Below are 11,517 nucleotides of genomic sequence, written 5' to 3'. Positions count from 1 at the left end.
CGCATCTCTATCGACAATCTCCTCCATCTCCATCGATCATCTCCATCTCCTCTCTATCAAAACCCAATCAAACCAAAATCCACAATCAAACTAAAATCAACCCACAATCAAATTATAATCCATTCAAATTCACAGTGAAAATCATCTCAAACCCATAATCTCATATCATCAAGTATAGAGAATAAGCTCAAAATTACAGTGAAACCATCGCAAACCCGCAACCTCGGTGACACCGGGTTGATGCTAGAAAGACGTCGGTGGCGGCACTGAGTAGAGAATCTCGTCGGCGGCACTAGGAGGGTCAAGATTAGGGGCGGGTAGTGAGGAGAGTGGCGGAAATGGTGGCTTCGGTGCGAGAATCAATTCAGAGGGAGGGGATTGTGGCGGAGAGGGGGGCTCGAGTTCCTCGTGCGACGACGGAGAGAGGGACCGTCGTGGTGGTGGTGAGGACAGTCGCCGTGGTGGAGAGGATTTTGTGGGAGTGAATGGAAGCCAAATCGTCCAAGTTCATGGGGGAGAGAAGGGAGAGAGGGAAATCGCGTAGAGAGAGAAAGAGAAATTCTGATGTAGTGCTAGTCTAAGATAAGTGTGGTAGAAATCTTATGTGTTGCTATGTGATTGGGAGGTTGTTATTTGACTAATATCAGCCCGACCAGCCCTAAGGAATTCTCATATATGTGTATATATATATAGACAGTATCATGGATGCTTGTGACATAATTATTAGCTAATTAAATAATTAGATACATAACAATTCTTTTCAATAAATACTGCTTTTTTCTAATAATTTATAATATTTGATATGTACTTATATATCTCGTCAAGTTAAGATTTTGGGATATCTCGTAATTTAGAGCAAGAATATTGGCCGTATTTACTCAGATTTTTTTAACTTCGAAACTTCATTTTACACTAAACCTCTCATTTAAGGCGTTAAATATTCCAGTACTTATTAGCTATGCACCACTTGTAATTAACTTGTTTGTAATTAATGTTTTGTGCCCACGATATTAGAGTTATAAATTTATTTAAGGAGATTATCATGACCTCAACAGAGTAATCTAAGGCTCAGTTTGGATACATAAAATATCTCATTTCATCATTACATTTTTTCTAAACTCCCACACAAAATATAATAAACAATTTAATATTTTCAAATCTCAAAATAAAATAATATTAAAAAATTATATTCTAACAATATTTTATTCAACTTTTAATAAAATATCTCATCTCATCTCATCTCATCTGAATTGCATGTGTAACTCAACGAAGCCTAATAGTGTACATGCATATATTATATGCATGCATGTATGTCATATGCATGTCTTGTAGTACGTACGTGAGGTTTGATATATAACATGATGACTAACAATCTAGACGCTGCCATGATGGTCATGCACGCATGGCAGCAGGTTAGGCAATTTCCGATGGGTCAAACTGAGCTTTGAATTTGCAGTAGCTGTTCCACGGTCGTTTCGTTTGATCAAGAAGATTTCAAGCTATACTTCACGTGATATATTAGCAATTTATGACTTACAGCTTGCATGGTCGTAAAAAACATAGAAATATTTTAAAGTTCTCGTGATTTCAATTCCGGATATTAATTCCGGCCTAACTCTGTCGTGGTAAAGGGTCTAGGCATCTTCTTTGATCTGATATATATATATATATATATATATATTATATGGCATGCTTTAAGTTGTTAAGAGCATTAGGCAATTAATTAGATAAACGAGTTGTTAGGTTTAACTAAATCAAGAAATTGACCAGCCTAAACGTGAAAAATACACTACAAAATTATATAAAAAAATTTAAATAAAAATCAAATGAATAGATAAATATATATAAGAACATTGAATCAACATGAACTCCTGACTTTTACCAAGAAATTGCGAATATAGATCAGAACCAGCTTGAATCAAGAAAATGGACTTTATCTTAATTTGGTATAAATATTCTATGGTAAAAAAACTTCGGCTTCAAGCTGCTAGAGACGTGCGATTCTCATTTATCAAGTAGTACTAATTCTATATATAATCATGTATTAAATTAAATTATTCGATCTTAAAGTTGGTACGTACTTCCAAATAAGTACTGCCTCATTTCCTCCAAGTTTCTACGTGCATTCTTGGATGCTTACTTTTCTACATTTGTCACGATCGAGTTTTCCAAAAGTAAGGCGAAAGTCAGTACTATTACTACTACTTCATGAAAACGAGATCATCTAGATTCATGCATGTTTACATTATATTTTTAGACCGCTATATATTCTATATATATATATATATATATATATTCCATCTCTTATATATACGGTTTCGTGTATATATATACGAAAAATATTTCAAGCTTAGCTCGCTACCTCTTCGTTATATGTATGACTATATATTCTGATATTCAAATATTAAGCTGGCTACGGCTAATTAGTAAAGTCGACCATGCATATATCAATTATATATAATATAGTTATTGCTTAATCAATGTTTTATCACAAATTTTAATTTATTGTTTTTAAATATTAATTGATTTCGTATATTATAACTATTTATCCGATCGAGCTCTCCACTGAAGATCAGATCGACCAACTATTTATTTTCAAACTCGTACTCATGTACGTTGATCTTACGATCGTGTCTCCTCCATTGCAACATATTGATCTTTTGGTATATATTTCGAAGAAAAAAGAAATTTCCCATTCCAAACAGATCAACATGAATAATATATGCACACACGATGGCTAGGACTAGGGAACAAAAATCAACAATTATTTCAATTTAACCGTACGTACGTATACGTTGTACAAAGACATATGCATGCATATATACGATGGAGATCAAACTAACACACCCATAGCAGCCATCGATGCACTAAGAATTAATTGGAGCATGGCGCCAACAGGTGAAGGAACGCGCGCGGCATTGATTGCGTAGATAGTCTGGCCTGATAATGATCTAGTCATAGCATGCATGGAAATGGATTCTTAACTACTTTGGAAGTGTCCTTGAACTTTACATGACTTGCATTTTGACCCTCGAAATGTCCACGGATTAAATTACCCAGAAATTGCTAATTCCATCCCTTGTTCAACATCTTCATTTACTAAGGCAAGCTGTAGTACTATATAGTATATATGTGTCAAGATAGAACTTTTACTCACGTGTTCAAACCTTTGACACGTTTTTTATTTTTTATTTTATCATAATAATATTCTATGGGCTTCCCATGCATTAATTATCCTAATTCAAGTAGTTTTGCTGCATATCAAAGTATCATGATATATATAATATTGTTGTGATGGAGCTACATATATATAAATAATTATATTTATTGATATTTCTTTAAGCAATATATTATATATAATATGCATGAAAGGGAACAGACTGGCCAGAAAATCTTTCCAGGAAACCGGTACGTACATATATGTAAAAAAATAAAAGTATTATGTAAAATTAAGTTGTTAGAAGTAGTACTCCTCGAAGGAACAAAGAAATTCTGGGATTATCGTCTACGAGGTATGGAAAACCAGCAAGTGAAAGGAAGCTCCCCTTTTCACTCATGAATTTCACTCTGACTATAAAAAATATATATGTATATATATATATAGAATTACTATTTATTTAATTAAGAAGACTTACAAATATAAAGAGATTATATAAAAGTAAATCTACAAACTGACGTGGCCGCTTGATCAAGTGATCTATTAAATCTACTTTACATTAAAAATAATTTTACAATCTGACATACTGCATCAAATTACGTCAGTTTGTAGATTTTCTTTTATGTAATTTTTTTATAATTAAAATATTTCTCTTTAATTAATAGAAAGTCATCTTAATTTTTCCTTTCACCAACCTAGCCCGCTCTTCCTGCCTATAAAATAAAATAATAAAACATAAATCAATAATAAAAATAAAATTAAAACCTAGCGAGCAAGCTGTAGCCTGCCACCTCTTTCATCCTCCAATTCTCTCGAAAGTCTATTTCACGTGCTGCCACCGTGGCCTGCACTCACGCATTTAGGTCTCTATAAATACCGGCGAGTCCCAACTTCGATATCGCATTATCCCTACACTCAAACATTATATTTCAAGCATATATCTTTCACAAATTCAGTAAAAGAAAAAAATGGCTCCCATAGTCTCAAAAATTGGCATAATCGGAGCTGGTGTTAGCGGCTTAGCAGCTGCTAAACAAGTATCCCACCACAACCCCATAGTTTTTGAGGCAACTGACTCCATTGGAGGGGTCTGGAGGCATTGTTCTTACAGTTCCACAAAACTTCAGTCCTCTCGTTGTGATTATGAGTTTTCAGATTTTCCTTGGCCTGACAGGGATAACACCAGTTTCCCATCTCATACTGAGATATTGGAGTATCTGCACTCCTATGCTAACCACTTTGATGTGCTCAAGTTTGTGAGGTTCAACTCAAAGGTGGTGGAGATCAAGTTTGTTAATGACGGCCAGGAAGCGACCGATTTCAGTGGGAAACCGGGGAGCCTCTTGCCCGGACACCCAGTTTGGGAGGTTGCTGTGCAAACCAACGATTCAGACTCCGTTCAGGTTGATCGTCAACTTTTTTTGTTTTTGTCGAAAGAAAACTACTGGCGTTGAACGTATAATTAGGGTTCCAAAAGAAAGAAAAGAGGAGAAAAGAGAAGGCAAAATAGTAATACATGATTTTCTCTTTTGCATGATCTTTCTTTCTGTTTTTCTTGTCAGTTTCTTAAACCACCATACACAAGCCTCCATATCGATCTGTCAACAAACGAAAAAAAAAATGCCCAGCTTAAAGCAAATTGTTGCGCAACAATTTTCTTTGAAGTCTCATATATTTTGCTAGTCTTTATTTCTCACCCCATGTGATATCTTGGTTATAGGATATGGAGTGAAAGTCTAAGGATTGTGTGATCCTTTAATTTGTTGGTTTTATCCACCAGCGGTGAAGTCGGCAGTATATATCAAGATCCCTATAGAAGTATTATGCTTGTGTGTGTGATATAAATATATATATATATATATATATATGTATATCTCTGTGTGTGTGTGTGTATGATTGTGCTTGTTGCAATTACGTACTGGGATTATTATTATGATCATCATTTAACCCAGTTTGTTGGCGAGTACAGAAAACTTATTGCTTATGTTTATTATATTCTTCTAATTTCAGTGGTACGCCTTCGAGTTCATTGTGGTATGCATTGGGAAATATGGGGATCTCCCTAGAATTCCTGAATTTCCATACAACAGAGGCCCTGAGATATTTCAGGGTGAAGTCTTGCATGCCCTTGATTACTGCAAACTCGACAAGGAATCTGCTTCAAATCTACTCCAAGGGAAGAAAGTTGCAGTCATTGGATACAAGAAATCAGCTATTGATTTAGCACTAGAGTGCGCAGAGGCGAACCAAGGTACGTATATATAACTTGTAATTAACTTTATCATGTGTCTTAATTAGATACCAAAAAACAGGGTTAATATTGAGGTAATTATAACAAGGTTTTCAAGTGTTTTAAAACGTCTTTTTTTCTTCTTCTTAATTTTCCTTTGAAATTTTGGTTGGATATTTCCTTCCCTTTCCCTCGTAAAATACTAAGAAGCATATCCTTAGCCATCTACAATGATACGAAGAATTCGTCGATGTTGAGTTGATCTCATGCTCCAATTCAGTTGCGATCACTCCGATCGATTGTGGCCTATATATATATAGAAAAAAAAATTAATTCTCATGAATAAAGCTTTGTCTTTTTTTTTTTTTTTTTGAAAAAATGTTACTTTTATTAAGCAAATTAGAGGATGGCATGGTGTATGGATACTTATAATTAATTTTACTGATTATCATGTCAGTACTATAGTTGCATGCACTACTAGAAAACTGTTTATTTGTGATCAGTTATTTTCTATTAAAATAAGTTTATTTTTGTAACAAATAGTTATTCTCGTTACAAACAATCTATCACAAAATCTCATTTTTCTTATAATGATGCATGCTTATACTTTGAAACTCCTCTATTCGGGTTTCAGGGAAAAAAATATATTGGTTTTTTGACTTTTTAAGTAAATATTTATAATAGATGCCACAATAAATTATCATGTGTATATATATACGCCGTATATATACATATATAGTTTGAAGGGATACAAATCATGTGATCTTCTCTTTTATTTGTCCTCCTTTTTCTTTTGGTGGTTCATCATCGATCCCATATAAAATAGATCATCATGTGTTGCTCCTAATAAGTCATGTATCGTGTCGTTAATTCCCGGTTTTGCCTTTAATTACTTCTCTAGATAAATTAATTGCTTGTAGTTTTCGGTTGTTTTATATATCCCCAATTAGTACCTTTTTGTTTTGGTGCTCATTTTAGGTTCAATTACCTAATTTAATTAATTACTATTTTGTCCACGTAGCTAGCAAAGGAGACAACTATACTATTATTAATTAATAAATATTATTTTTCATCTTAAACTTATCATGATCACAATCAACATAACAGTAATTCTGTCTAAATAGTCGATTTATAAAATTATTTACAATATATCACATCAATTAGTACGATAGTGAATAGTAACATATATTATTTATTGATTTGATGGGGAATTCAAAAGACAGTACTGGTGAAAATGTGCTGCTTGGTTTTGATTTCAGGATGAATTAATTTGACTTGCTTCTAATTAATACGTTTTCAACGATTCTAATCACACGAATTTTAATTCCACACATGATATTTGACTTTATTAATCATGAAAAAAGATAGACAGGTGTCAACTTTCAACATCATCATCTGCATGAACTAAATAAATAATATTATAAGTAGAGAAGGAATCTACGTCTGCTGCTTCTTAGCTAGGCCTGGTCATGCCAGTACTTTAATGTTGGAAAAGTCTTCGTGAGATACCAAATCTGTTGCCATCCTTTTAATATATAGGTCAGCTGGTCTTGTCAATATCTTGTGACGTAGGGAAGTTTGGCTTTATTTTCAGATTTTTAGAAATTCTTCATCATGTTTTTCTTCGGAGTAGAAAATTATCAGGGAAAATTCTCCATCTCCTTCCGGCTGCCCTTTTCCTAATTTCCTTTAATCAAAATTATTGGGCCGGCCAGCTGATCAATAGTTTTGCTAAATTATTGAGTTGATAATGAGTAATTATTCATATAATCGTAAAGTATGTAAAGTATGTAAATATTTTATAATTATTTTTTTAAAAAGTAAATTTATTATTAAAAATTATTTTTTTCATGTGAATCTCATATTTTATTTATTTTTTTCAAAATAATTATATAGCGATTGAGCAGTGCTACCCATAAGCCTCACACCTGCACACTCACTTAAAAATATATCATTTTACTTTTTTATCCTATTTTACTTACAAACATATTTAGAATCATTTTCATTATGTGGGTAGAAAAATAAAATGATATATTTTTAAATGAGTGTGTAAGGTGTGAGGCTTATGTTTAAAATTTTTCTTTTTGTAAAGTATTTTTATACAATATTTTACTAAACTACCCTTCATTTATATGTGTAATAAATCCATACGTTCAGAATGCCATTAAGGGATGGACTGTGGATCAAATACCACCTCGATCCTAATTAATTATTATTATTATTATTATTATTTTTTTATTTTTATTTTTTCTACCTTTAGTTAGGAATCAATTAGTATTATATATATAGATTGATCCAGAAATGCTTTGGAAATACCAGTACTTCTAAGTTGAGCTGCAATATGTGTAGTGATTGATACTGTTCATGTCTTCATGTTTTGAAGGACCAGAAGGGCAACCATGCACCATGGTGGTAAGGACTTTACACTGGACAGTTCCCCATTACTGGGTTTGGGGTTTGCCATTTTACATGTTCTACTCAACAAGAACTTCTCAATTTCTCCATGAAAGACCTAATCAAAGCCTTCTCAGAACCCTTCTTTGCCTTCTTTTATCTCCAATGGTACTAATTCAACATTATTTCTTTGTGCAGTACTTGCGAATTTTTATAGTAGAGTTGCCAATGTTAATTAGTAGTAGTACTTGTTCTATTATGATTTTCAACAGAGGCATGGAGTATCCAAATTCATCGAGTCGTATCTCCTGTGGAAACTTCCTCTGCAAAAGTATGGATTGAAACCAGACCACCCTTTCGAGGAAGACTACGCTTCTTGTCAGATGGCTATCATGCCAGAGAATTTCTTCTCTGAGGCTGATAAGGGAAAGATTGTCTTCAAAAGAGCATCAAAGTGGTGGTTCTCCAAGGAAGGAATTGAATTTGATGATGACACTAAAGTGGATGCTGATGTTGTAGTTCTTGCAACTGGTTATGATGGGAAGAAAAAGCTCAAAGCTATCTTACCTGACCCTTTCCGTAGTTTGCTGGAATATCCTTCAGGTGTCATGCCCTTATACAGGTAAGCAATCCTGTTAAATTTGTAGCCTGCTGCTACAGCTATATATAATATATATATATATATATATATATATATATATATTCAATGGAGACTAATAGTGCAGGTCTCCTTATTCATTGCAGGGGTACAATCCATCCATTGATTCCAAATATGGCTTTTGTGGGTTACCTTGAGAGTGTTTCAAACCTTCACTCTTCAGAGCTGCGTTCCATATGGCTAGCTCGCCTTTTAGATGACAAATTTAAGCTCCCTAGTGTTGAGAAGATGATTGAACAGGCAACAAAAGAAATGGAAGTCTCGAAGAAGACAACAAGGTTCTATAAGAGGCACTGCATTTCTACCTTTAGCATTAATCACAGTGATGAAATATGCGAGGAGATGGGATGGACTTCTTGGAGGAAGAAGAATTGGCTTTCAGAAGCATTTAGCCCCTATGGTAGTCAAGACTATGACAAGGAGAATTGAAGTTAATATAAGCACATTAATGTCCTTTCATTACTTCCATATGATCTTAGAGGTTTCTAGTGTAATTTATCTTATAAGCGTCCAAGGAAAGTAATCAAACATCATATCTATATGTATACATAGCGTGTGAAGAATAGGATTGAAGATGATCTCTATGTTTCAATAAAAGTACTTTTACATTGTCTAGAAATTTGTGATATAGTAAACCAATAGCAAGGGTTAGACTACAGGAATGGTAGGCTAGCTTCTGGTTTTATTAACTGCATTTCTCCACCTTAATTAATGAATTATGAGTTTATAATACATCAGCTAAGCCTAGTGCCCATGATAAGAGTCATTCAGGTGATCGTGTTCTTAATGTCTATCATGTGTGGATTATATAAACATTATCTATTGAACATAGAATTTCACAATGCAAACAACTGAAGTCTCACCGGTAACAAGAAGCATCAATACTTCATTTCTCATTCTTTAAAAAAATGTCTAAATAGTTTGATGTTCTAGAGCGGAACTGATCAGCTTCTCACATGATAGAATGATGGGTCCAAATCTGGCTAACAGCTAAAGTAATTACATAGGACTCTGAATCATAGAAGAAGTATTATTGCTGCAAGTCCGAGACACGTAATAAAAAGGGAAAAGAAAGCTCATCAAAGACTTTGAAGTAGTTTCAAGGTCTCATCGATATGCTTTTCGGGTTGGAACTGGTTGTTGTAGACGAGCTGAACCACCCCTTTCTTGTCAAGAACGTAAGTCTGTCTCCCAGGCAGTGTTCCAAACAAATCTGCAGGCACTCCCCAATCTTTCCTCACCTTATTTCCCTCGTCACTAAGCAATGTGAAAGGAAGCCTATATTTCTTTGCAAAAGCCTACATACATTTAATTAACTTTTTTTTGTCAACTTTAAGCAAGATGAGAAACTGCTTGATATCACAAAAAATCAAGGGTAATGATGGTGGGATAAGATCTGTAATTTTAAAAGCTTTTAGTTTTGAATTTGCAAAAGCTTGACCAAAAAAATTTTACAGGTCAGGTGCTGTGATAAAAAAATATTACTTCCATGTAAAAAACATGAACCAGCTTCTGCATCGCTACCAAATCAGTTATTGAAGAAGAGTTGATAATTTATATAAAATTGAGAAAGCCTGCTTATTATCCAGTCATCGCAACATGACTAAAGATGGGTCCATTCCGCTTATTGCAGAATCCACTATGTAACAGATAACAGAACATACTAAATATTGATGGGATTATATAATTAAAAAATACAGAGCTACCATACGACTTTTATGCATGTTTGTGACTTTTATGCACGGTTTACTTATCCCAAAAAGTAAAAAAAAAAAAAAAAAACAAACCAGACTTTTATGCATGTTTCCCTGTCGAAGTATCATTGTAATTTGTGTTTTAAGTATCAGAAAAGGGCAAACAGGATTCCTCCAGTGTTTAAACTATTCTATACAGGTAAAGTTTCTGTATTACCTTGTGAGACGATGAATCATCACCACTAATCCCAACAACCTCAGCTCCTGCTTTCTTAAATTTCTCGTAAGAATCCCTGAAAGCACAAGCCTGTCCGAATATCAATTTGTTAGGCCCTGCATAACCTGAAAGGCTCCTATTTGAGACTTTGAGTGATAACTTACGAGAAACTGACAAATAACCTTTTCAATCTAAACATATGCCTGATTCTGGAGCAGGAATCCACGAGCAAAGCCATTAACCATGGCATTTACATTGATTTTAGGGGCACAAGTATAACCTTTTATAACTTAGGGAACTTGGACCTGGCAAGATTTAATATGCAAGATAAAAAAGACAAAAAAATATTGCTATGGAAGGACCTGTTTTGTGCAGCCAGGGGTCTCATCTGCAGGGTAGAAATAGACAACCACTGGCTTGCCTTTGAATTTGGAGAGATTCACATTCCTTCCATCCTGATCTTTCAATGTGAACGATGGTGGGACCGTACCTTTGTTCACCTGTAAAGAAACACAACACAAACAAACACACACTCGTGAGTAATAACTAAAAATGTTGCAACCCTTTACAGAAAGACCAACTCTGGCACAAAATTTCGTATGTTTTGAGTAATGTACCTTCGCAAAAATGGAACCCTTCATCGAAGAAAATGAGGGGATTGAAAGAGAGGAAGAATAAGAGACCTGGAGGCCATAAAACTGAGATTGTGATGACTTGGAGAGTATTGGGAAGTTGTGAGACAATGGGTGTGTGGGACTTTGGGTGGGGAGCAGAGAGGGAATAGAGTGCTTTGGGAGAGTGAGTGTAGCCATTGGTATAGAGAGCGCAATGAAAGGTTCTGCAATGAGCCACTTCTATTTTAGCAATTTGTGTCAGTGCTTAGTTGGGAAAGATAGGATGGGGATAGAATAGCTTGTGTCGTGGAAGATTGCTGACCCTAACCTCGGATGATCACTGAGGCACCTATGTACAGCTAGCCCAACCGTAGCTGCAAACCACTAGGTAATTACTTATAACTCGGATGCTATTGGTATATAAATTTACAGTGCTATAAGATTCCTTTATCCCTACAGCATCTAATATCCTGATCTTTATCTTTCACTCATCATCTACATAATACATATTTAATAAAAATAAAAAAAAAATTAAAGTATATAGTGTGTAATG

General features: G+C 34.3%; 2 protein-coding genes across 2 annotated transcripts; one reads left to right on the top strand and one right to left on the bottom strand.

Annotated features, from left to right (window-relative positions):
• Positions 1-4,059: 4,059 nt before the first annotated feature.
• Positions 4,060-9,171, top strand: LOC108991096 (probable flavin-containing monooxygenase 1). The gene is made up of 5 exons (XM_018965239.2): positions 4,060-4,560; positions 5,168-5,408; positions 7,771-7,949; positions 8,054-8,403; positions 8,526-9,171. Exons 1-5 carry the CDS (start codon positions 4,126-4,128, stop codon positions 8,866-8,868), a joined length of 1,548 nt encoding a protein of 515 aa, XP_018820784.2. The 5' UTR covers positions 4,060-4,125; the 3' UTR covers positions 8,869-9,171.
• Positions 9,172-9,303: 132 nt separating this feature from the next.
• LOC108991097 (peroxiredoxin Q, chloroplastic) lies at positions 9,304-11,284 on the bottom strand. The gene is made up of 4 exons (XM_018965240.2): positions 10,968-11,284; positions 10,713-10,850; positions 10,351-10,440; positions 9,304-9,737 (listed from the first exon to the last, which is right to left on the bottom strand). The coding sequence occupies exons 1-4, from the start codon at positions 11,160-11,162 to the stop codon at positions 9,519-9,521; spliced, it is 642 nt and encodes a 213-aa protein (XP_018820785.1). The 5' UTR covers positions 11,163-11,284; the 3' UTR covers positions 9,304-9,518.
• Between the last annotated feature and the right edge of the window lie 233 nt (positions 11,285-11,517).

Source organism: Juglans regia, chromosome 1 (assembly GCF_001411555.2).
Source record: "Juglans regia cultivar Chandler chromosome 1, Walnut 2.0, whole genome shotgun sequence".
NCBI lineage: Eukaryota > Viridiplantae > Streptophyta > Magnoliopsida > Fagales > Juglandaceae > Juglans > Juglans regia.
This window is presented reverse-complemented; position numbering and strand designations above follow the sequence as displayed.

Excerpts from the sequence above, each read along its gene's own strand:
- LOC108991096 (XM_018965239.2), top strand. The coding sequence starts at position 4,126 with ATGGCTCCCATAGTCTCAAAAATTGGCATAATCGGAGCTGGTGTTAGC. Across the intron at positions 4,561-5,167 it reads ACGATTCAGACTCCGTTCAG|TGGTACGCCTTCGAGTTCAT; the intron begins GTTGATCGTCAA and ends TTCTAATTTCAG. Across the intron at positions 7,950-8,053 it reads GCCTTCTTTTATCTCCAATG|AGGCATGGAGTATCCAAATT; the intron begins GTACTAATTCAA and ends GATTTTCAACAG.
- LOC108991097 (XM_018965240.2), bottom strand. The coding sequence starts at position 11,162 with ATGGCTACACTCACTCTCCCAAAGCACTCTATTCCCTCTCTGCTCCCC. Across the intron at positions 10,851-10,967 it reads AGGGTTCCATTTTTGCGAAG|GTGAACAAAGGTACGGTCCC; the intron begins GTACATTACTCA and ends GTTTCTTTACAG. Across the intron at positions 9,738-10,350 it reads ATGATTCATCGTCTCACAAG|GCTTTTGCAAAGAAATATAG; the intron begins GTAATACAGAAA and ends AAATGTATGTAG.